At 49.0% G+C, this 25,768-nt stretch overlaps 1 protein-coding gene and 1 long non-coding RNA gene across 7 annotated transcripts; both read left to right on the forward strand.

Moving 5' to 3' along the window:
• Window positions 1-655: 655 nt before the first annotated feature.
• Window positions 656-11,188, forward strand: LOC135282205 (uncharacterized). Of its 6 annotated transcripts, none has more exons than XR_010348500.1 (8): window positions 656-2,456; window positions 3,693-3,738; window positions 5,490-5,652; window positions 5,767-5,829; window positions 6,402-7,902; window positions 8,575-8,747; window positions 9,243-9,381; window positions 10,853-11,188. It is a non-coding gene; the product is annotated as an uncharacterized LOC135282205 (long non-coding RNA). The 6 variants fall into 6 exon arrangements; XR_010348498.1 differs by having other exon boundaries at window positions 657-2,456; window positions 6,398-7,902; XR_010348497.1 differs by having other exon boundaries at window positions 658-2,456; window positions 5,490-5,829.
• A 5,205-nt stretch (window positions 11,189-16,393) lies between these two features.
• Window positions 16,394-25,264, forward strand: ZFP64 (ZFP64 zinc finger protein). The gene is made up of 6 exons (XM_064391423.1): window positions 16,394-16,546; window positions 17,627-17,866; window positions 19,468-19,629; window positions 19,926-19,988; window positions 20,474-20,725; window positions 22,487-25,264. Exons 1-6 carry the CDS (start codon window positions 16,495-16,497, stop codon window positions 23,776-23,778), a joined length of 2,061 nt encoding a protein of 686 aa, XP_064247493.1. The 5' UTR covers window positions 16,394-16,494; the 3' UTR covers window positions 23,779-25,264.
• Window positions 25,265-25,768: the final 504 nt, after the last annotated feature.

Genomic DNA, 25,768 nt, shown 5'->3' on the forward strand with positions numbered 1-25,768 from the left:
CAAACCCAAACCCAAACCCAAAACCCAAAACCAAACCAAACCCAAACCAAAACCAAACCAAACCCAAAAGCAAAACCAAACAAAACCCAAACCCAAACCCAAAACCAAAAACCAAACCAAACCCAAAACCAAACTCAAACCCAAACCAAACCCAAAACCAAAAACCAAACCAAAACCAAACCAAACCCAAACCCAAACCCAAACCCAAACCAAACCCAAACCAAACCCAAAATCAAACCAAACCCAAACCAAAACCAAACCCAAACCCAAACCAAACCCAAACCAAACCCAAAATCAAACCAAACCCAAACCAAACCCAAACCCAAACCCAAACCCTGCTCCGTGACCTCCCTGGGGTTTTGGGGAGTTGCTGCTCCCTCAGTTTTCCATCAGCTCCCAGAGCTGTGCTCCTGCTGCTCCTGTCAGGGAAATTCTGGCCCCGTTCTGTGCAGCCCCAAAGCACGAGCCCTGAGTTTCGTTTCTGCATTCCGAGGGTGCTCCAAGGGCCTTTGCTGGTTGTGCTTTGGGTCCAACACGCCCAGAGCCGTTTGCATCCCCCTGCAGCTGCAGGACAGGGTTCCCAGTGCTCCCCACAGGAGCCAGGGCTGTGTCTGCTCTGCTGCTGGGGCACCTCCCGGGCTCTGAGAACCAGAAATGCCCAAGCTCTGACCCGTCTCCTCGCCCTTTTTTGAGGTTTCTGAGGCAAACCCCCAGCCCTGTCACACCTGAAGAGCAGCACAGAGGCCCCTCAGACAGATCTGAGCCGTTCTGTGTCGTGGAGAGTCTGATCCTCAAAATTATTCATTAAAAATACCCACTTAATAATTTCAAAGAGAAAGCTGAAAGATGCTCAGGGGCAATCTGTGAACAGGAAAAGGGGGTTAAATTCACCTAATAAATTATTTGCAGACTGAATAATTCATGGGAAATCCAGGGTGCATTTAGAGGGGTTTGATGGGGGCTGTCAGCTCCTCTGGAGTGGGAAGACACCTCAGAACCTGGCATTTTCTCAGGCACCATCTCAGTACAGCAGAATTTCCACCTGGAACCAGATGTGTGGGTGGAGTTTTCTGTCCCTGACCCCAGCCAGTGCCTGGTGGTAGAGGAAAAGCCATAAAAAAATCTCAGACCTGCTTTATCCTGTCCCTATCCGACTGGAGGCTCCTGGCAGTGGGCAGAAATGGGAATTCAGGGTTTGGGACAGCCAGGACAACCTGGAGCCACATCCACGTGCTGGAACTTTGCAGAGTGAGCAGAGTGAAGTGAAGCAGAGGTGGGACTGAGTGTGAGGCTGCAGCTGTGGATCAGTTACTGGTCAGGGATTGCTGTGCCACAGACAGGCTCCAAATTATCAGACAGAAATGTAAATGAAGATCTGAGACCTTGCTGGGTCTGTAAACACTGGGCTTCGTCTCGTGGCAAAGGGTTAAACCCAGCACTAGCACTGGGTTTATTTTAACTTGGGATAAAGTTTCCAAGAGGTCCATGAAAATAAGCTGAGGTTGGTCCAAATGCAATGGAAAACCTGGAATTTTAGTACATGAAGCAGGTGACGAAAGCAGCACATGAAACTTTGTAAACAGAGGTGTTAAAACAAATTTAATAATAGACTTTTTAAACTCCCAGATCACTGTCAGAGTATATATGTGTTAAAAGACCTATAAATATATTTTAAAACAATCTATTTTCCTTTCACTTAGCTGCCAAGATCTCCATTAGGAGGTTTGTGTTTCCTTCCAACATTAAAGAATCTCTCTAACATCTGTAGCGATGAGCAGTGAAGAGTGTCAGCTCTGCTTCTGAAACAAGCAGTGCCACCATCTGAAGGAGGAAAATGTGAAATAATGAATATGCTTCTGCAGATCAGGCTGCTGTGTGCACCAGGAGAGGTGCAAAGCCTCGTGCCAGGTTTGATCTCCCCAGTTTCTCCTCTCCACCTCCAAGGAGTGCAGTTAATGATGCAAAACTTGGAGAAAGTATTGCCCAGAGGTGCTGAACCCTGGCACAAAGAGCCACAGAGCACTGCAAGGGCTGGGCTGGGGGTTCCTCTCCTCCCAAGGACTGAGCTTTTTTTTCTTGGTATAACCAGGACAACCTGGCAGCCATATCCACATATTTGAACTTGATAACTTGAGCAGATTAACTTTAAAGTTAAGCAGATGTGGGACCAAGTGTGAGAGTGCAGGTGTGGATCATTTACTGATGATCATTTATTGATCCAGGTATGGATCATTTACTGATGATCATTTATTGGTCCAGGTGTGGATCATTTACTCATATATTCCCTTCAAGGACTTTGCTGGTGTTCCCTTCCTTCCAGGAGTCAGGAACAGAAAGGGATCCCAGCACAACACGAGCTAATCCCAGCTTCACTGGAGCAGCCATGACTCTAAAAATTATCTGCTTTTTTTCCATGAAGGCTCCCAGGACAGCAGCGTTGGACGGAGGTTGAGGAGGTTTGGGAATGTTTTTAATATGTTATTGGGAATATTATTATTATTATTATTAAATTTTTAGTTGTTATAATAATAATAACAATAATAGTTATTATTATTTATTTACACAGAGTGACCTGCATTGAAAGGGACCTGAAAGCTCCAGCCTTGCCAAGGCAGGGACACCTTTCACTGTCCCAGCCCCAGTGTCCAACCTGGCCTTGGGCCCTTCCAGGGATCCAGGGGCAGCCCCAGCTGCTCTGGGAAGTGCATTCTATTCTATTTCTATTCTATTTCTATTCTATTTCTATTCTATTTCTATTCTATTTCTATTCTATTTCTATTCTATTTCTATTCTATTTCTATTCTATTTCTTCCCACCCTCAGAGGGAACAATTTCCTCCCAATCTCCGAAATAAACCTTTCCTCTGGCAGTTTGGAGCCATTCCCCCTTGTCTATCAGTCTGTCCATATTTTTTTAGGTCCCTTTCAGGTACTGGAAGGGGCAATTAGGTGACCCCACAACCTCTTGCAGCAGCTTTGGGCCCTCCTGCACTTCACTCCCCCTCAGGAAGGGAAGCACCCCATTTTCTGTGGTTTAATGATGGATCATTTATGTGGTTTAATGTGGTTTAAGGGTGGATGTGGGAGTGATGGCCACATGCTCAGCCCCTGCAGGAGCAGGCAATGTCCCAGTGCCCACAGGTAACAAACCACGGCCAGCAGCCTCACCTCAGCTCTCCCAGCACAGCACAGGCATGACACCTGCCCACAGAAAATCAGCCATGACAACCAAAATGGCTCTAGAAGCAGAAATGTCTCAGGAGCTGCAGGGCCCCCAGGGGCAGCCGAGCTCACAGACACTTCCAAGCAGAGCTCACAGACACTTCCAAGCAGAGCTCCTCGCCCCAACCAGAAATGCAGAGCAGCCCCTGTGGGTTGTGGGCTGTGTAAATGGTGTGTAATGCTCAGGAGGCACAGCTGACAAATGCTCGTTCTGCCTAAAACTGCAGGACGTTCACAGCATGGAGAGCTGCACAAATACTGCAGATATTCCCAAATTTGATGTGGAAAATCGCAATTAGGCATGGAAATGTCTCTTACCTAATCTAGACAGGGTGTCCTGCCACTTCAGCAGGGGAGAGAGGCCATGCACTGCAGTGAGACTCAAAAAGAACCAATTTTTAACGATTTTCAACGTCCTGGGTTTCACTTTAATCTCAGGACTATCTTACCCGGCTGTACTTCTCATTTCAGCTGCCCTGAACTGGAGAGCTTCATACCCAAATGCACAGGCACCACGGTGAGTGTGTGAGGATGTAATTTATAAAGACATAGGGGGATTCCAACCACGACATTTGCAAATCTGAAGATTTTAAAAGCTGATTCCCAGGACTCCTGTGTCAAAGCCAGAGGTTCAAAACCACAGTGGTTAAAAGGGAGATAATAAACTGCTCACTACTTGACCTTAACTACAATGAAGAGGAAAAATCAGTGTTAATCTTGCTACACAAGCCTTAATCTATTTTATTTTTTGCTTAGCTTTCCTTTTTTCAGCATCTATGTAATTTTATATATAAGATATGCAAGGGTTTACATTTATTATCTGTACACACAATCAGCCCAAATTGCTAATTCATCCTTAATTCTTTTGGTTCAAGTTACACACTCAGTGTTATTTTAACATAAGGCTTTTTTGTAATGTAATGATATTTAATTTGCATTAGCACAAGTGACATACACTAGATCATGCTATTATCATGATTGATATCAGATGAACTGGCATAAATTCAACGTTATAAATTGAGCCTATAAATGAAACTCTGATTTTACAGGAATTACTGGACTAGAAAGGCTAAGGACCCTCAAGTCAACCTTACTCAAACCCACTCTTTAGAGCTTTATATGTTTTATGCCTGCAATAAATGCTTTTCTGAAAGCCCATAACCTGCAAAAAAATATAAAAAAGTCATTGGAAGTCTATTAATTATAATAATCCCATCCAAAAAGCTGTGAGGGCTTATTTTTGTGACATCACTCTTTGATTTCTTACTGCCTTAAATTATCCCTTTGTTGGCTGGGTGAGGGTAACAGTCATACTTTTGTCATTAAATATAAGGAGTTTTAAAGCCTGATCCACCCCAGCTCTAATTGATATTGCTTTCATTTGGCAGATAGTGACCTGATTTATAATTTAAATATGCATCATTATATGCACCTCTTCTGTATAATGAAAAAGTGAAGTTACTCTCATCTTCTCCTGCAATGTTAACATCAAGGAAAAGTATCTTCCTTTTTTTCCCCTTTTATACTTAGAGCCTAATTGAAAACTGTTCATTGAATTTCAACATGATAGAAAAGTCTTTTTATCTCTCAATTTGTCCATTAGCTATTATAATTGAAGTATCTGCTCCACTGCTGAATTGATATTGTTCTTGTTTAAATTCGGGATTTCTCTAAACCTTCTCCGAGGCAGCAACTCGCACAAAAACTGGGCTTGGGAGGAAGGAGTGGGCACAGGGGAGCAGCGGTGCCAGGAGCAGAGCTGCCAGGGCAGGGAGCACGGGCTGCTCCTGCAGAACGTGTTGCACACCCTCTCACCAGCGTGGCCAGAAGGTTTGCTAATTGCCACATCTGTTCAGCAGCTGTCAGATGTTTGCCATATGCTGCCATCAATATTACAGCAGAGTACATTACAGGGAGTTTTATTGTGTTCCACTGTTATTTATTCGCCACAGACATTACCACAGCCAGTGACGTCTGTTGATGTTAGATCACTAATTATATTTTAAAAGCTGCATGCAAAATCCAGGGGTTTCAGCCTCCTCAGCCCCCATTTCTGATGATGTCAATGAGAATGTTTCCTCTACAGATCTCTGAGCTGCTTTATAAACTTCTATCTCTTCTCATGGTAAATAATTCTTCTGCAAAATAACTTATTTATGTTGTTTTCGAAGGATGTTTCTAAGCCCACGTTATGTTTTAATGGTGATGCTTGTGAAAACTCAAACTTCTTTTTCAGAACCCACTTCACTGCATGGTTTTTTCCATCAGGGCACAGGTCAGGGATGGAGGACAATTCAGCTTTGCAGCTCAGAAGGTTGACACCCAGTTCTGCTCCCAGACCTGCCACTGACTCAGCCCACGGCCTCGATTCTTGCAATGATGTGATTTCCCAATCTGTGAGCCAAGCCCTGCTGTGCCCTCAGACTGTGGGGTGAGCAGCACCTTCCCAGCCACCAATCTGCCCAGTGCTGCTGCTCTTGTAACCATTCTTGCAGGGATTTTGGAGGCAACTCTTTTCAAGTGGCTTTTTTTGTCACCACGGCAGGGAAAGAGGAAGCAGAGATTGACAATGTGCAGACGAGGCAAAATCTGCATGATGTGATTTAATGTGAGTTGATAGGTGTCACTGATCTCTATTATAAATAGACTGTGTGAATTCCATATGATGTATTATTTATCTGTTGTAGATGCCTTTTTGTTTCATTAATAAACCTGGAAATCAGACGTATACATTTCCAATGATGAGATTTTGGCAATACAAGGCATTGTGACATTTGTCTGCAATTGCTCAATTATTTTGATGATTTTCTTCTTCTTTCTCTATAAATGATTAATGCTTGAGATGTTTGTTCAAGATTCTCCTGATTTTAGCTCATTTGTCCAGCTGAGTTCTTTTTTCCTCCTCTAATTAGGGAAGATTATTGCAGTGTAAGGACTTCCAGTGTGACCTGAATTCCAGTTCCTGGGAGATGCTGCACTGGGACACACGACAGGGGCCCCTGGCTGAGGTCTGGGGGTCTGGGACACCCAGGAAATCTCACATTAACCATGAGGTTTCCATTTCAGTCTGCCTCAGAGCAGAAACCCCTCTGCTGTTATTCTACCTACACGTGAAAACATTTCCATGGTATTTCTGTGCTTGAGAAAGTTCAGAAAACACTTTGCTGTTTATTCAGACAGGAAAGGACTTGAATTTCCCCATTTCTGCAGAGAACAATAAGCAGCAGCAGGAGCTTTCCACTCGTGCTCTCAGAAGAAGCACAAGGACATCCCTGCAGACTACAGGGCAAAGAATGGTGAGGAAAAGGTAAAGCTGAGGGTTGTTCCGGGGCCAAAGTGTCACACCTCGGGTCCCTGGGATGGCTGAGGATGGGGAAGGAGGGAAATGGGGCTGGGGGCTGCACAGCCTGCAGGAGCAGGAGGTGCTCAGCTCCCACGAGGAGGGGAGAGCCTTGCCCGAGCGCCTCCATCACTAATCTGAAATTTGTCTGCCTTCTGCATTTGATCTCCTCATTTTCCTCTTCTGTGCCTTTTTAATGCTGTTTGTAGCCATTTCAATTATGTGATTTCCTTATCTGTGTACCATGGAGAATACTGTACAAGGCTTTATAAACAGCTCCTAAGTTTATCTGCCTGTCATTTGCTTTTCATTATGCGAGATAACAATCTTCCTCATATCTTATAAGAAGATAGAATGTGATTGTTTTGAAATGGGGAGGGGGAAAAGAGTCTGCTCTGCATTATCCTCAGCCCCATAGCATTTGTAACGTCACCAGTGTCAGCACAATCTCCAACATTTTTCCTTGCTGTGGTCCAGGAAGAATTATCTCCGTAGTTTCTTGTGCTTGCTGCTATCTCCTCTTTTTCTCCATTTTAGACACAGAGGTTCTTATCTGGAGCGTGGTTCTGCAGCTACAGATTTGCCTAAATTCAGTGAGATCTCTCCAAACCCTTTGGAGGAGCTCGTGCACCGAGGGGAAGGGTGAGAGGCAATTGTCAGCAGCTGGCTGGATTAAATATGGACAGATATTATTCATGTCATTTGACAGTTCCTGACTCTCAGCTGTATAATGACAGAGCAACAGTAGGAATTCCAGCAGCCCAGCTTCTGTCTTACTTCAAGATAAGCTTATCAACCGTAGCCTGAATCCATTCAGCTCCTCAGCAGATCAGAGCTCGTGTCAGGCTGAGCCGATTCCTGCTTCCTGCCCTGCTCTGCACGTCCCTGTGGGCTGGGCTCTGCCAGCTCACAGCTGCCTTGCAGGGCTTTCAGCAGACAGACTGTGCCCTGTGTGTGCTCTGCCCCTTGTCCAGGGCAGCCCTGGATGCCCCTGGTGCCCCCGAGTGCCCCTGGAGCAGAGCAGGGCAGGAGGGACCAGGGGTGCCAGCCCTGCTGGGCTTTGCTCTCCTCTGCAGCTCCTTGAGCTGCAAAGAGCAGCTGCCTTGTTTGGCTTCTAAAGGTGCAAACTTCATCCTGAGGATTTTCCCGTGCTGTCCACGCCAGAGATTCAGAGGGATCTCGGAACAATGCAGGAATCACAGCTGTCACTGCACACTCCGTGGTGCAGGGTTAAGAATTGACCAAGAGTCTGGAATTTCCCTTGTGTGCCCTCCAGATTACAGCACCAACTTGTGGGGTTTGGTGTCAGGGAGAATCGTGGGTTCAGAGAACTTCTGGCAGGTGAATGTTCAATTTAAAAAGAAAAAGCAAAGTTGTGAAAGGAAATTCAGTGGGTTTGATTATACAGGATTTGATCAGGCAGAGTTTGATCCTCCAGGAGCTGGAAACTCCTGCAGGCTGGGATTATCATTCTGGCCCTGCCTGTACAATGAAGAGCACAAAACATATAAAAATGTGCAAATGTTGGCACTGGCTGTGGCCACAGGCCTGCGTCCAGCCCTTGTCCCCTCACAGCTGTGCCAGTGTCCCCCCTGCAGCTGGCAGATCAGGGGCACCAAACAAAGTCAATCGCTCCAGACATCTCCAGAATATTTTCAAGTCATTTGTGTTTATTAAATCGTTGTTGGTTTGGTTTTTCTGCTCTGAATGTGGTCACTTTTTGAGGGGCAGCAAACAAAAGTGATCATTACCAGAAAAAAATTGAAGTTCTGCAGTTTCTTTTCTGTGGGAAACTCTTTGCTGCTTGACTTTTCCCTGGAATACGTTGGGAGAAATATGAGTTCACGTTTCAGAATTAAATGCACGCCTCAACAGCTCAGTTTATGCACTCATAATTATATTTACAATTAGAAACAATGTAATTGGGAATAGAACTTTTTCTGTTGGCTGAGTGCACAAAATGAGTTGTGGAGAAAACATCATTTAAGCCGTTCTTTCTTCCCCACAATTTAGGAGCATTTAAGCTTCATCTCCGACTCGCATTGGGAAATTAGGGGCTAATTAAGTCCCCAGGGGCAGTACTCAGGTGAAAGACTGCTGGGTCCCTCCCGAAATTCCCTTCTGCACAGCAAAGCCCGAATGCTGGCACACGACAGGACACAAACGCTCCCGTGCCATGGCTCCCGGTAAGTATTTTAATTCTTTCAGAGCCGAAAAGCCAAGCTTTAAATGGAAATGCAGATGGGAGAGGGCACGTGGCACGGAGTAATTGAGAATTCCCTGCCCTGCCAGGCAGGGTTAATGGGCAGTGCCCTGCAGAAATGCGGCTCCTGCAATCCTGGAAATGTCACGGTGCTACAACGCGAGGCGCTGATCCAGGTCCTGGTGGTGTGGAGTGGAGGCTGCAGGGCAGCTCTGAACCCAAACGCATAATTTGTAGACACAGGATGTCATTTACGATTGCTTACCTCTCATTAAAACTAATCAGAGCGGCTTTCTGGTGAAAATTGATTTTTAATTGGAAAAGTTACATCTGTGAACCTGTTTTCTTTTCCCCTGAAAAGCTGGGAACTGATGGACAATGTCCTTGTTTGCTGAGAGCTTCAAGAGCTCTGAATGACCTTTTTTTTCCTTCAGATTTTGGCCAAAACTAGCATTACAAATATTTGTGTGCTTTGCAGGACGATTTTAGTCAGAAAAGTTATCTTCCATCAAAAAAAAGAACTGAGGGGATGCTTTCACTCGCCAGCTTGGGAAGCACGTGGATGCTGGGATGCCAGCAGGAGGGCAGGACCTTCCAGTGGCTTCCACATGTCTCAGGTACCTTCACCAGGACTGTCACTGGCAGCACAAGGTGCAGCAATGTCACTTTTAATGAAAACCTTTTATTTTACCTGCACACAGAGCAGCTGCAGCTGCACAGCACGGACAAGGCCAGGGCTGTGGAGTGGAAAAGGAGACATTGGTAATGGGATGCCCCCTAAAGCTGGTTTGTGCCAGGGATCCCAGAAAAGGCTGCTCGCTTCTCCCTGCTCTGGGCTGGGCTGGGGATCGGGCATGGGATGCCCTGGGAGGCTTTTCCAGCCAGGACGATTCTGTGAAACAGCTGGAGGGCTCAGGTTCTTTGGGAATTTCAACACAAACCCCTCCATAAAGAGATGCTAGCTCCCATTGGATCCCCGAGGTGTCCTGAACCCTGAGTGAGACCCTGCAGGAGAGCAGAGATCTCTGAACCCTCAGTGAGACCCTGCAGGAGAGCAGAGATCTCTGAACCCTCAGTGAGACCCTGCAGGAGAGCAGAGATCTCTGAACCCTCAGTGAGACCCTGCAGGAGAGCAGAGATCTCTGAACCCTCAGTGAGACCCTGCATAGGAGCAGAGATCTCTGAACCCTGAGTGAGACCCTGCAGGAGAGCAGAGATCTCTGAACCCTGAGTGAGACCCTGCAGGAGAGGGGAGATCTCTGAACCCTCAGTGAGACCCTGCAGGAGAGCAGAGATCTCTGAACCCTCAGTGAGACCCTGCAGGAGAGCAGAGATCTCTGAACCCTCAGTGAGACCCTGCAGGAGAGCAGAGATCTCTGAACCCTCAGTGAGACCCTGCAGGAGAGCAGAGATCTCTGAACCCTCAGTGAGACCCTGCAGGAGAGCAGAGATCTCTGAACCCTCAGTGAGACCCTGCAGGAGAGCAGAGATCTCTGAACCCTGAGTGAGACCCTGCAGGAGAGCAGAGATCTCTGAACCCTCAGTGAGACCCTGCAGGAGAGCAGAGATCTCTGAACCCTGCACTGAGACCCTGCAGGAGGAGCTGTTTTGGGGTGACTGTCACAGGATACCAGGAGCTGACGTGTGTCACTGTCCCTGTTTTGCCCATCCCAGCCGAGCAGGGTGACAATTCCCGGGAATCAGAAGGGTCCTGCCAGGGCCCAGCCAGCTCTGGGTGTTCCCAGCCCTGCCACCCAAACTCAGCCAGGAACCCCACAAAACCCAGTGGGGCAGGGAGCGTTTCCAGGGTGCTGGAGGTGGGAATGTCCCCACAGGGAGCGGGGACAAGGACCTGGAGCACAGGAGGAGGTTTGCTCCAGCCTGGCCCTGCCAGCTCCCCTCTCCTCCCTTCCCAAACGCAGGTAAACACTCACCTGCAAGGAGGGCAAGGCTGTTCATTAGATAATAACACTGGGTTATTTTAAACTGAACCACTGCTGTGCAAGGAGGGTTTATTGCTTGTTTTGCTGAGATATTTTTCCCTTTGTGAGCGCTCCCAGAAATATCGTTGCCTCTCATTTTCCCGAGGATTTTCTGAAGACCCCAGGGAGCAGAACTCCATTAGCTGAAGTCACCTTTCTGTCACACGAGCCAGGTAGCAGCCAGGCAGGAGACACAAAGGACCTCTGGAATTTAAACTTCTCTGCTGCTCTGCTCAACACAGCCGAGCAAGAATTCATGCTGGCACCGAAGTTCTCCCAGCTAGGCTGTGCTATTTAAAACGGGATTTCATCCTAATGAGCCTAAAATAAACCAGTGTGTGGAAGGAGATTTCAAAGTACCCTCAGTGGGCTCGGGGGGCTCGGGAGAAGGAGGAAAAGCACCAAAGGCAGCCGGAGAGCACCCTCTCCTGGACACGGAGCCCTCGGAGCGCTCCTGCTGCAGCTCCCGTGCCAAGGTAAGCTGCCCGGATAGCGCGTCCCATCTGTTTTCCACGGAAAACACTGGAAATATCCATCCGATTTTCCTTTTCTCTGTGTTTTCTATTAAATCATGAAACATTACCAGAAGCAGGGGTGCGGTTCGCTGTGAAAGGTTCATTTTCAGCACGGTTTTATCGTTACTGGAATATCCTTCGGGTGGGTCACTCAGCACATCAGGGTTAGTCATTTTTTCTATCCAACAGATGCTGCATTTTGACCTATTTCCAAGATTATCATAAAAATATAATTTTTTTCCACTCTAGAAAAATAGCTTGCGGAGATACATTTTATTTTGTAGTGCTTTAAAGAGAAAATATCTTTTATTTATTTGATATTCTTCCTCTTCAGGAAGATGCTCTTCTGTTTCTGCCTTTTGACTGGATAGATTTGATGGTGAAGTTTTCAGTGCCCATTTAAAATCTGCTCCCCATGAATACCCTGCCACGTTCTCTGAAATTCACAGATGAATGAATTTTTACAGGATTCCTGGAAAGCAAACACATCTGACCAGGGGGAGTATTAGCCTGATAAAGATTTAATTGTAAAATGACAATGAGCAGCAGTTGAAGTTCAGATAGTATTTCCCTGGCTGTCATTTCTGCGTGCAGATATTATTCTAATAGCAAACCCTCTCATCTTTGTTACCCTTTTCATGATCTTTTCAGTGCCTGAAAAAGTCAAGTACCAATATCTTGTGACACAAACACAAAGCAGAAGCCTTTTTTCCAGAAGGATTTTTTTTTTTTTTTGTAGTGGGTGATACAGAGTTCATGAATAGCAGCATTGATTTGTAATACTAAACCAAAATTCTTCATCATCATTATTTTTATTATTATTATTATTTATTATTATTTTCACACCAGGACTTACTAAGCTAAATACCTGCTAACTAAGGACCAGTAAATCAGATTTTTTTAGCTGGAATATCCCAGATGCTCTGTACAACAGCAAAGCTCAAATTAATTTCTGATCAAGAACATGTGCAGCCACACTAGTTCTCTGTGCCATAGCTGAGTAAATTAAAATCTGCACATAAAGAGTCTCTCCTCCACTTTGTTGATCATTCTAACATTATCAAATGTCATCTAGAGTAGCATAAATAGAGATTCAACTCCTCCTCACCTGGACAATCCCACTAAACTCAGAGCAGGACTTTCCCTCCTGTAGCTCCAGTGCTGTGGGAGGTGTATTTAATAACTGATGGATAATTACAAAAGGAATTCTCTTTTTCCCTACCAGCAGCTCGTTCAGAGGGAATCCTGACAGGAGCTGGAGAGGGCTGCTCCAAGAGGCAGGAAATGAGGAGCCCTGCTGTCCCTGGCCAGTGCAACTCCCCTGTCTCTGACCCCAAAAAGGTGACCCCAAGGCACTGCTTGTCCCAGGGCTCTGGAGCACAGACCTCCTGCAGGAGGGCAAGATTTATAGAGCAAAACTGAAGGCAGAAGATGATTTTTTGTAAGCTTGGGAGTGCATGGATTAATAAATCCTGCTTGTCCCAGCTCTAAGGAATTCCATTCTGTCTAAATTTCAGTTTGGTTTTCTGCTTTCCCCCCCAGTAGAGCTGAACCTGGGAACAGCATCACTCAAAGGCTCGTTAGTTTGATGAAGTGGCAAAAGTGACTCCAGCTCCCGTGGGTACTCCCAGCTCCGAAGCATTTACACATCCCAAGGGAATTCTGAAAAACACCACAAGCCTTTAGGTACTGAATCACAGGCAACTATTTTGAATCTTTAATTTTTTTTTCTATATTCTTTTCTATGAGGATGTCAGAACTAAAATATGGAATATGCTTTTCCCACTTGGTTCCTATTACTTGTAAAGCATTCAAAAGCTTCCAGAATAAAATTACCTCTATGCCCTGCCAGGGAGCAGGCAGAGCTCCACGGAGTATCAAGGGAGTCCCTCTGCTGGTGTTGCTTTCCATTTTTAACCCAAATATAATCATAAAAATGACTAAATGTGAGACTGGAGCTGTACAGCCTTAGATTCAGCATTTATTTGTTATCATGTTCATCCCAGTGGAGTTTTACTGTGCTTTTATATTTATACAAAAAGTGCTGAAATATATTCCATAAATTAAGGAGTTCATTTTCAGGTGTGACATATTCATCATCGGCACCATCATCATCATCATCATGTGAGTTTGTTTTCAAACTTTGCTCATATGAGAGCAGCCAATTTGCATTTAGGAAAAAAAAAATATTGAGAGAGAAATGCAAGGAGATGAGAGATGCAGGAAGCTGAATTCTGCCCTGAAATTACATCCCCTACTTCTCCATCCCACCTGCACATTTTCCATGGGGGGAAAGGCACTGAGGCACATTTAACCCCATAAACGCCTGACATTTCCCCTGGGTGGATTTGGGTCTGCGTCCTGACAGTGAAGAATTAAACAACTCAACAAAAACCACATTTCTACTTTGTTCCAGTATTCGTTTGAGGCTTAATCACAGTTGTCAATGTGCCATTGCAGTGAATAACATTTTCATATTGAGTTATTTTACAGTTCCTACAGCAGTAAGGAATATCTTAGGGTACTAACTGATTGTTTTGGCTTTATTTGTTGTACAGGAAAGCAATGACATTGAAAATATTGTATAAACAGCAAATACACCGAGCAGCAAAATCCCTACCCTGCATTATGAATTGAAATGACATTATTTTAAAACATTTGAAAAAAAAAAATCATCATAATTATATGTCCTCAACACAGAGACAAATTACCTATTATTTTAACATAATTAATTTGAGCTCAGAGCATTTATTTTGCTGTGTGTGTCATTATCCATCAAAATGCTAAAAACTGGGGGTTGAATCTTAAGTTTTTTTCTCCAAATCTGGCTTTTTTTTTGTCTCCACCTTCAATACCTGAAAGTTTTAATTACAGTTGACATTTCAGTTTGTTGTCTGTCCCCTAGGCCACATTTCCAAGCTCCCTTGTGCTGTTCTTGCAGCAGGGCCTTCAGAGAGAGCTCTCCCTCTTCAGTGAGCTCAGGTTTGTAACCAAGGTTCTGTTCTTTCCCTAGGACACGGATGGGTTTTGAGGGTTTTTTGCATCTTATTGGTATACCCTGATTGTTTATTCATTTATCTTGCTGGTTAATGCATTTTTCTCTTTCAAACACCCTCCCCCATGTGAAAGGCAGAGGGAACAATGAAAGGTGAGGTATTTCCAGGCTGGGGTTTGTTCTCCTGGCTGGCTGAACAGGTACCTCTCTTCCCAGCACTGCCCAGGTCTGGGCTGTGTTTTCTCTGAGCTCAGGGTGGGATCTGCTGCTCCTGTGTGGTCTGGGGTGACAGGAGATGGATGGAAGCTCTGCATGAAGGCACAAGTCCACCCATTCCTTGCTGTCCTGTCTCCAGGACTGCACTGAGGCCACAGCTGTCCAAACTGTGCAGGCAAGGCCTGTCTCCGAGGCTCTGACGGGCTCTGACTTTTTTATGCCTCTGATTTTCTTCTCCCTTGTCTCTCATGATTGGCGTTTGTCGTTTCTGGGCCGTGTTTGCTTGCACTGCACTTGTGGGGAGCCCGGAGCGGTGCAGTATTTTCATGTCAGCCGGGTTAAGGGTGAGGAACATTACACATGCACACTGATTTATGCCTCAGAGGCTGCAAATCGTGTCAAGTGTGATCTCAGCACAGCTCTGCTCCATGACTCAAGCGCTCGGTGCGGTGTTACACTCTCAGACATCAATCCTCAGCCAGGCAAGGGAGAACTCCTCCAGAGCATCCACAAAGTCCTGGGCTGGCAGAGTTATCAGTTATTCATGAGCTAATAATGGTGTTTGCAATGCTCGTGCCAAAGCCAGAATCCCATCATCACTGAGGGTGGAAAAGCCCTCCAAGCTGTGCCCATCCCCACCCTGTCCCCAGCCCAGAGCTCTGAGTGCCACCTCCAGGAATTCCTGGGACACCTCCAGGGATGGGCACTCCAAACCTCCCTGGGCAGTGCCTGCCAAAGCCTGACCACCCCTTCCAGCAACAAATTCCTCTTGGTGTCCACCCTGAGCCTCCCTGGCACAGCTTCTTATCCTGGTCTTTCCATAATTCTGTTTTCCAGGGCCGTATGTCAGGAGCTCCTGTGGACAGCTGTGGGTCTGAAAGGTGCTGTTCTCTGCAGCAATTCCTTCAATATTTCAAGCTCTGCGTTGTGTTGAAGTCAGTGCCAGTGACTGGTTTTTCTCCTTCTGACTATCCCTGTAAAACAGAGCTCAGAGGGAGGGATCTGACAGTCAGAATTCCCTTGGGACACCAAAGGCCTCGACCCTCAGGCGCCTGCCCAGCCACTGCCGCTTCTGCTGCCCGTGCCTCTCCCCCTCTGCTTTTAACCACACGGAACTGCCCTGACCTGAAAAACCTTTCCCAGCACAGCCATTACCAAAATCCAGCAATCCCTACGAAAAGCAGCAATTTGGCCCCACCTCATGTTCCCCTGAAGGAAAAGAGGCTGAGAATTCCCACATTTGCATCGTGCTGGGAAATCCCCGAGGTGGGAAGCAGAGCCCTGAGCAGTGCAGTTTGCTCCTGAGCGAGCCCTTCTGCAGGGCAGGGAGGGGAGATGGAAAAGGTGCAGGGAATTCCTCTTTGCCACGGCACAGCGGCTCAGCCCATCTGAATCTTCTGTTAATTTAACACATCCCGTCAATAGCGTGGGATTAAAATACAGCCAAATAATGCAGCAGGCACACCGCGGGTGAGGGCTGGGGCCGGGCACGGCTCTGGGGCTCAGGTGAGGGATGGGCACAGCTCGGGGCTCAGGCTGGGGACTTGGCACGGCTCTGGGGCTCAGGCTGGACACTGGGCACGGCTGGGCCGGGCACAGCTCTGTGGTGAAGGCTGGGGGCCGAGCACGGTTCGGGGTTCAGGCTGGGGCCGGGCATAGCTCTGTGGTGAAGGCTGGGGGCCGAGCACGGTTCGGGGTTCAGGCTGGTGCTGGGCAGAGCTCGGGGTTCAGGCTGGGGCCGGGAAAAGCTCTGTGGTGAAGGCTGGGGACTGGGCACAGCTGGGCCGGGCACAGCTCGGGGTTCAGGCTGGAACCGGGCACGGCTCGGGGTTTAGCGCCGCCGCCCCGCTGCCTCACGGCCCAGCCTGCCCGGGCCGCTGACGGCCGGCACCGCCGCAGCTTCGCGGCCGCCACTGAGCATGCTCGGCTCCCGCACATCCGCCGGCGCCCGGCGGCCGAGCGGGGGGAGCGGTGCCGGTGCCGGCGGGCTCGGCCCGCGCAGCAGGCGGCGGCGGGGCCGCCATGAACCGCGGCGGAGCGGGGGCGGCGCCCGCCTTCCCCGGCCCCGTGCAGTGTAAGTGCTGCGCCATGCGCGCTCCGGGGCCCGCGCCGCGCCAGCGCGGGGGAGCCGGGGCCTGCCCGGGCCCCGAAACCTGAGTAGCGCATGAGACGGGCGGGAGCGGAGCCCGGGAACCTGGCTGGGGGGCGGGGGGGGAACCCGGGAATCTGCGTGAGCGCCGCGGGGCCGGGCGGGGCCCGGGGGTCCGGGTGAGGGTCCGGGACTCTGGGTGAGGGTCCGTGCGTCCCGGGCAGTGAGTGGTCCGTGGATCTCGGGTAGGGATGCTCCATGGGCACTGAGCAGTGCTCCGTGCATCCTGGGGGATTGCCCACGTGGATTGTCCACGCTCCATGGGCGCTGCAGGGTCATGTCCGTGTGTCCTGGACACTGATCCGTGGTCACTGAGTGATGTCCGTGTGTCCTGAACACTGATCCGCGGTCACTGGCTGGTGTCCGTGTGTCCCGGCAGTGATCCGTGGTCACTGGGTGCTGTCCGTGTGTCCAGGCACTGGTCCCTGCGTGGTGTCCGTGTGTCCCAGGCAGTGTTCTGTGGTCGCTGGGTGATGTCCATGTGTCCTGGACACTGATCTGTGGTCACTGGGTGCTGTCCGTGTGTCCCGGGCAGCGCTCCCTGGGTGTTGTCCGTGTGTCCCGGGCAGTGTTCCGTGGTCACGGGCTGCTGTCCGTGTGTCCCCGGAGGGCTCCGTGCAGCGGTGCCGCAGCCACTGGGCGATTGCCCCCGCCGGACCCCGAGCCCCCCGGAGGTCCCACGGTGCCCGCAGCTGGGGGCTCTTGGGCAGCAGGATGTCCCTGTGCCACCCAGAGCGGTGTCACCCATCCCTTCTGCCCGGGGTCCCGCGGTGCCCGCAGCTCGGGGGATGTCCCTGTGCCACCCGGAGCGGTGTCACCCATCCCTTCTGCCCGGGGTCCCGCGGTGCCTGCAGCTCGGGGGATGTCCCTGTGCCACCCGGAGCAGTGTCACCCATCCCTTCTGCCCAGGGTCCCGCGGTGCCCGCAGCTCGGGGGATGTCCCTGTGCCACCCGGAGCGGTGTCACCCGTCCCCGGGCCCAGCTGACCGCGCCGTGTCCCCGCAGTCCCCGGCAGCACCACGGTGCTGGTGGAGCTGACGCCCGACATCCACATCTGCGGCATCTGCAAGCAGCAGTTCAACAACCTGGACGCCTTCGTGGGGCACAAGCAGAGCGGCTGCCAGCTCACCAGTGCCACGGCCGGCGCCACCAGCACCGTCCAGTTCGTGTCCGAGGAGACTGTGCCCAGCACACAGGCTCAGAGCACGAGCAGGACCATCGCCTCCGAGACACAGACCATCACAGGTACACCGACCTTCACAGGTGCACAAAGCTTCACAGGTACCCCCAAACCATCACAAGTACCAAAACCTGCACAAGTACCCCAAACCATCACAGGTGCACAGGCCATCACAGGTACCCAAACCATCACAAGTACCCCCAAACCATAACAAGTACCCAAACCTTCACAGATAACGCCCAGATCATCACAGGCACCCAAACCTGCACAAGTCCTCCCAAACCATCACAGATACCACCAAACCATCACAGGTACCCAGACCTGCACAACTACCTCCAAACCTTCACAGGTGCACAGACCTTCACAAGTACCCCCAAACCTGCACAGGTACCCCCAAACTATCACAGGCACCCAACCCTGCACAGGTACCCCCAACCCATCATATGTACCCAAACCATCACAGGTACACCCAAATCACAGGTACCCAACCATCACAGGGGTACAAACCTTCACAGGCACCTCCATGTCACCTGCCAGGTGCCAGCCCTCTGTCCCTGTGTCCCCATCACCCAGCTGAAACAACAGTTTTCACATCAGTTGTCACGTAACCAAGGAAATGAAACAGTTCTGTGCTGCCTTCTTGGGTTTGTTCTAACAATAGTTGCTTAATTTGCTAATTGAGGTGCAAGTTCTCTCAGAGAATTGCTCAGGTCTATTGTGTTGTGGAACTAGCTTGTGCCTATTAATTAAAATTGTCGATACTTATGAAAAATACTGAAATTACTGTGCATTTTATTTTTTTAAGAGTGCTCTGGATGGAAAACACAGAATTGCTGTCAGGCACCCATCCAGACCTTTTTATGTGAGAACACTGCATTCCCTAACATTGCTCCCAGAACTAATTGGCAGGAAAAATATTACTCAAAATTTCTGCCTATGAGAAGAACTTGAGTGAGGTCCTGATCCTGGAGACATTTAAATAAAATTAGGATCTTGTTCCGTGCTTGAAGGTTTGCCCTTCTATATATAGTTTTGTTTTATTTTGGTGTGGGACCTTGCTAAACACCAAATTATTTGACTCTAATTTGGATAGACAGGTTAAGGCAGGGAATCTGGAAGAGCAGTGAAACAAACTGAATTCAGGGCCCACTTCCAGGAATTTTTGTATTATAATCCCTCAATTCAGTGTGGGTTTTGGGTGAGTCACTTTTCTGCTTCATATTTACTCGTCTTTAAAATGAGGACAGTTCTATCCATTTGCCCTTTTGGGCTATAGTGTTGGTTAATTGATTTAAAAGCTGCTACTTTGGCTGAGATATTTTCACCTGTTATTCTTGTGAGTAACAGCTAAAAACAGTAGAGTTGAAAGAGGCTGAACTTTTTTAACAATTACAAAAATAATTTGAGTGATGCCTTTTGACAACATTTGCCATATAAATAATGATATTTTTTTCTCATTTGGGTTATAACACAGAGTTGAAAAACAGATATGTCTTTATTTGGTGTTTGGAAGAGAAAAACCTTTTTCCTTTCCTCCTCCCCCAGGTAAAGAGCAGCCCAGGAACAGGAATGTTGCTGGAAAAAAAACAGAATTCATGAAACTAGACAATTATTAGATTTTTTTTAATCTGATTAGAGAAGTTATTTAAGTTTTTTGTGTGTTTAGTTTCTGCCCCAGAGTTTGTTTTTGAGCATGGCTACCAAACCTACCTGCCCAGCGAGAGCACAGAGCCTCCAGCTGCTGCTGTCGTCTCCACACCACCGAAAGCAAGGTCCAAGAAACCCTCCTCCTCAGTGCCCCTGAAGAAACTCAGCTGCCTGTACCCAGGTGAGATGGGGATTGTCCCCATTTTAATGTGGAGAGCTTTCCTCTGGTGGCACACAGGAGATTTGATAGCTCTGGAGTGAGCTGCCTCTAAGGGGAAGCATTAGAAACTCAAGTTCACAGGTGGGCTGGTCGCTGTTTTAAGCAGATGTGAGTAAACAAGATGAGGAATTAACTGTCTGTTAACAGTGAATTTTAAAGAATTGTTGAAAATAAACATGCCCAGAATATGGTAATGTATTTTTAATATTTTGTTAGATTTTCCTTGAATTTAATGATCTTTATGCTCCTGTTTTCAGGGTGCCAGTTCAAGACTTCCTATGGTATGAAGGATCTGGAACGTCATCGGCGAACACACACAGGTTTGTGTTCCTGTATTTTCTTTTGGGTTGGTTTCCTCCTTTCAGCTTTTTCACAAAAGCCCTTTTCCTATGAAGTAATGTCCCTATGAACAGGATGCAGACATGTCTGTGCTTTCTAGCATTGTCCTGGCCTGTGTCTGAGGACCTGCCTGATGGGGACATGCCCTGTCAGGCACAGCCGAACACTGGAGGTTGGTTTGAGGCACAGTTTAACTTCTCGAGTGCACACCATGTGTTTATCAGGGCGCAGTGTGGTGGGAGTGCACACACCTGCTTTGCTCTTTATATTAAAGCACTTCCATGATTTTACCTCCCAATTTTGGAGTTGCAAAGGGAGAAGGCTCCAAAGGCTCTGCTGTTTGTCACAGCTACGCCTGCAGCCCCTACAGACGAGTCCCTTTCATGGTCAGCATTCAGTCTGTGCTTTGTGCTTTACCACACACCCTCCCCATGCCCAGGGCTGAGTGTGAGTGCTGCTGTTGCAGGAGACAAGCCCCACAAGTGCGAGGTGTGCAGCAAGTGCTTCAGCCGCAAGGACAAGCTGAAGATGCACATGCGCTCGCACACGGGCGTGAAGCCCTACAAGTGCAAGCACTGCGAGTACGCGGCGGCCGACAGCAGCAGCCTCAACAAGCACCAGCGCATCCACTCCAACGAGCGCCCCTTCAAGTGCCAGATCTGCCCCTACGCCAGCCGCAACTCCAGCCAGCTCACCGTGCACCTGCGCTCGCACACAGGTGGGGTTCTGCTCACATCCCTGGCTGTAAGGGTTGGAGGGTCACAGAGATGATTTGGAGTCATGTATAGGTGTCCAGATCCCCAAAAGGGATTATCTGAGTTCCCAATGAGCGCCCCTTCAAGTGCCAGATCTGCCCCTACGCCAGCCGCAACTCCAGCCAGCTCACCGTGCACCTGCGCTCGCACACAGGTGGGGCTTTACTCGTATCCATGGCTCTAAAGGTTGGAGGGTCACAGAGATTATTTGGAGTCATGTATAGGTGTCCAGATCCCCAAAAGGGATTATCTGAGTTCCCAATGAGCGCCCCTTCAAGTCCCAGATCTGTCCCTACGCCAGCCACAGCTCCAGCCAGCTCACCGTGCACCTGCGCTCGCACACAGGTGGGGCTTTACTCATATCCCTGGCTCTAAAGGTTGGAGGGTCACAGAGGTGATTTTAGGTCATGTATAGGTGTTCAGATACCCAAAAGGAACGATTTGAGTTTGCAACAAGTGCCCCTTCAAGTCCCAGATCTGCCCCTGTGCCAGCCACAACTCCAGCCAGCTTTAGTTTTGTTGCTGCTTCTATTTTTCCAAAATGTATTCTTTTTTTCAAAGCTGTCATGCGCACACCAAATTTCAGGAGAAAAGTATGTAGAATACATTGCTTACTAGAATTAAATTAATAATCTTCTAGAAGGTGAGTGTAATCCCCATTGCTCAGAGCGAGATCATCTTCACTTGTTGAACTAGTCACTGAACATCAGCTTCCTGTAAATTTGAGTGAAACTACTCTTAGAATTAATAATCTGTGGCCTGACACAAGTTTTTATCTAAATCCTGGCAGTGTCAGTTAGGGATGGGCAGGAACATAAAGAAATACAGAGTAGGCCACTCTTTAAACAAACAGAACCAGCATTTGCTATATTCTTTTTTATATATATTGTGCTACCCTGTATATGAAAATTAAGTCATTGAAATATGAACTGTGCCTTCATCAGCAAAGCAGATAAAAATTCAGTAGCTGAGTGTGCAGCTGAGGCTGTAAAATAAACTAGATGAACAAACAGTGCATCTTCATTAATAAAGTCTGTTTAATACAGATAGTACACCATGTATCTCAATTATTAAACAGATACATGGATTAGCACAGTAGGCCACAGCTCGATTTGAAAAATATCCAGCTAAACCTATGACATATGTAGCTGGATAAGCAAATTATGCAAAATTATACAGCTCTCACAAACTTTATAAAATATTAACTTCTAAAATAAATCAGCCATTTGCAGTTTGATTATTAAAGAGGATAAATGCTTCTTGAACTAAATACACTTTCTTTTTCCTCTTTTCACCAAGAGTGTCTTAGAACCTAACAACACAATTCTTCCACTTTTTCAAAATAATGCCTACCTAAAGACTTCATCCTCGGGTGAAAAATACAGAGAACTGTATTTTTAGATTTAAGAAAGAAAAGAGAGTAGTTATTTAGTTAGGTTGCTGAGTTTGCTTTGGATTTTTTTAAATGGCTTTAGAACAGCCTCACTGGAGTTGATTAGGGATTAGCAGAGCTCCACCTTAACGTGGTCATGGATATGGTGACACCAGCCTGCAGATGCAGAGAATGCAGAATAACGGGTTGAGATCTGAGTGTGTCAGAGCAGGTGAGGATCCTGTGTCACGAAATTCCTCCTGACACCGAGAACGCGTTGGGCACTGAGGACGAGGCGGCTGTGGGGGCTTCATCCAGGTGTCCCTGTGTAACCCGTGCCTCCCGTTGGCAGGAGACGCCCCTTTCCAGTGCCAGCTGTGCCCCGCCAAGTTCAAGATCAACTCGGACCTGAAGCGGCACCTGCGGGTGCACTCGGGGGAGAAGCCCTACAAGTGCGAGTTCTGCGAGGTGCGCTGCGCCATGAAGGGCAACCTGAAATCCCACGTGCGCATCAAGCACAGCATGGAGAACACCCTCAAGTGCCCCGAGTGCGACTTCCAGTGCGGCAACAAGACCAGCCTGAGGCACCACATCCGCAGCCACCAGCCCGAGCAGCCCGTCAAGTGCTCCGAGTGCAGCTACTCGTGCTCCAGCAAGGCGGCCCTCAAGGTGCACGAGCGCATCCACGGCAAGGAGCGCCCCTTCAAGTGTGACTTCTGCACCTTCGACACCAAGCAGCGCAGCAACCTCACCACCCACGTCCGCAAGGCCCACGGCGACAAGGCCAAGGGCAGGAAGCACTCGCTGGACAAGAAGGAAGGAGAGAGGCCGAAGCAGGGCGGCTCCAGGCAGGTTGCCAAGCTGGATGCCAAGAAGGCCTTTAAGTGTGACCTGTGCGACGCGTCCTTCGTGCGGGAGGACTCCCTGCGCAGCCACAAGAAGCAGCACAGCCTGTACAACGGCTCCAAGGGCGGCGAGCTGGCCGTGCTGCAGCTCCAGATGGATCCTGGCCGCCAGCCCAGCGCCCCCATCACCGTCAGCCACCTCCAGGTGCCTCTTCAGGCCGCTCAGGTGGCCCCGTACAACGAGGGCAGAGTCAAGATCATCGTGGGCCACCAGGTGCCTCAGGCCAACAGCATCGTCCAGGCCGCCTCTGTGAACGTGGTGCCCCCGGGGCTGCTGGGCACGGGGCAGGAGGAGGTGCTGGGCAGCGGCCGCCTGCAGCTGCTGGGCCAGGTCAGCGTGCTGGCCCCAGCCCCGGTGGCCGCGGGGGACGCGGGGCCCGTGGCGGAGCCGGCCGTGCTGCTGAGCGCCCAGGAGCAGGGCGAGGGCAGCGCCCTGCACCAGGCCCTGCTCCCCGGGGCTGCCCCCGGGCACGAGCCCCCCGCCAGCCAGGCCTTCATCGCCAGCTCCGGCATCAGCTGCTCCGACCTGGAGGGGCTCAACGCCCTCATCCAGGAGGGGGCCACGGAGGTGACCGTGGTCAGTGACGGCGGGCAGAGCATCACCGTGTCCACGGCTGCTCCTCCTCCCCCCATCTTCTCGTCCTCCTCCCACACGGAGGGCCCCAAGCAGAGCTATTCCATCATCCAGAGCGGGGCTCACACGGCACTGCTGTGTCCCGCAGACTCCATCCCCGATTAGGGGCTGCTCTGCAACAGGGGCTGCTCTGGGCACAGAGAGTGCCCTGGAACAGGGGCTGCTCTGGGCACAGGGGCTGCTCTGGGCACAGGGAGTGCCCTGGAACTGGGGCTGCTCTGGGCACAGGGAGTGCCCTGGAACAGGGGCTGCTCTGGGCACAGGGGCTGCTCTGGGCACAGGGAGTGCCCTGGAACAGGGGCTGCTCTGGGCACAGGGAGTGCCCTGGAACAGGGGCTGCTCTGGGCACAGGGAGTGCCCTGGAACTGGGGCTGCTCTGGGCACAGAGAGTGCTCTGGGCACAGGGGCTGCTCTGGGCACAGGGGCTGCTCTGGAACAGGGGCTGCTCTGGGCACAGGGAGTGCCCTGGAACAGGAGCTGCTCTGGGCACAGCGAGTGCCCTGGAACAGGGGCTGCTCTGGGCACAGGGAGTGCTCTGGAACAGGGGCTGCTCTGGACACAGGGGCTGCTCTGGGCACAGGGACTGCTCTGGGCACTGCTCTCTCCTGGGGCACTGCTGAGCCTGCCAGGAACGCCCAGCACACAGCTGAACTCAGGATTTGTCCTCCAGGGCACCTTCCACTTCCTCGCTGTGTTTGTACACTGAAGTATCTTGTGTGTGAGGAGGAGGAGGTGTTTGTATTTCTGTGCCTGTGCTGCAGTCGAGGCCCTGCTCCTTGGAAAGCAGCTGTTGCCAGTGTCCCCAAGCAGTGACACCCCCAGTCTGGCTCCTGGACTGTGCTGCCTGAAGAGGAGATCCTCCCTTGTGCTGAATTACGTGCACAGCAGCCTTGTTTGATGCACACGTGAAAAGACAATGAGCTGAGGAGTTTGCTGGGCTGAGGTCTCTCAGTGCTGTGCTCTGTGTGCACTCCCTGCCCTGGCTGGGCCTGAGGAGCCCCACTGCTCCAGCCCAGGTGAAGTGTGAGGGGCTGCTCCTCAGTGTCTGTAGAAATCAGTACACCTGGTGCTCGAAATGCTCCTGCAGAGAGCAGGTGATTGTTTTCAGAAAGTAAAAGAATGTTGTCCCTCTGTGAGTAGTAACTAACTCTGTTAGCATCAACACAAATCAGCTCTGGCATGGTGATGGCTGTCAGAGGTGCCTGTGAGTTAAAGAACAAAACTGGAAATATATTTTTTACAAACACTACTTAACCTTCTGTTTTTATTTTGATGCTGCCTGTTGGGAGTTGCATGAGTGGTAAAGATGTATTACATTTTGGGTCATCTTTTCACGTTAAAGGAAAAGATTGAATTTAGTTTAATTGTTTTTTTTAATCTTCTAATCCAAGGGTTTTCACTCCAGCAGAAATTCAGGTTGGATCACAAGGAGATGGTAATTTATTATTATATTTATGATAATTATATCTCTATATATAATTTTATTAATTTATTAATTATGATTTATTAATTCATTTGTTGACGTTATTAAATAAATTAATCCGTTTGATTGCATAAATATCATTAATAAATAATTAATTATCATTTCTTATTTATTAATTATATTTATCTCATTTATTACGGACATTTCTCTGATGAAGGAATTCCAGGCTGTATTTTGAACTCAGCAATTGTCCGTGCAAAGGTACCACAGATTAAAGCGGTGAGTTTGCCCATCCCCGGTGGCAGAGGTGAGCTCTGCAGGCAGGCTTGCCTCAGCTCCCAGTGCTCCATGCCATCCATAGGTGGTGCCAGAGGCCCAGGGAAGCCCTGCAGTGTGCTCTGGCTCCTGGATGACATTTCTTCTTTAACACTTCCCTATGAAAACATTTCAAAATTCAGCTTTTTAATCTCACTTAAGCGAAAAAGCTGCAGATAAAAAGAAATGCCCAAAGTTTTCTGCAAGAAGCACATCTGTGTCCAAAACTTACCCCCAGCTGCTGTTAAATTGGTAATATTTTGCTCCCTGGTAATGAACATCACCCTGTTCCAGTCCCCAGCTGTAGGACTGGCACTGCAGGAATGATAAACGGGATTTTGGCAGAGCTGTGCTTTG

The sequence above is a fragment of the Passer domesticus genome, chromosome 16, assembly GCF_036417665.1.
Source record: "Passer domesticus isolate bPasDom1 chromosome 16, bPasDom1.hap1, whole genome shotgun sequence".
Taxonomy (NCBI): Eukaryota; Metazoa; Chordata; class Aves; order Passeriformes; family Passeridae; genus Passer; species Passer domesticus.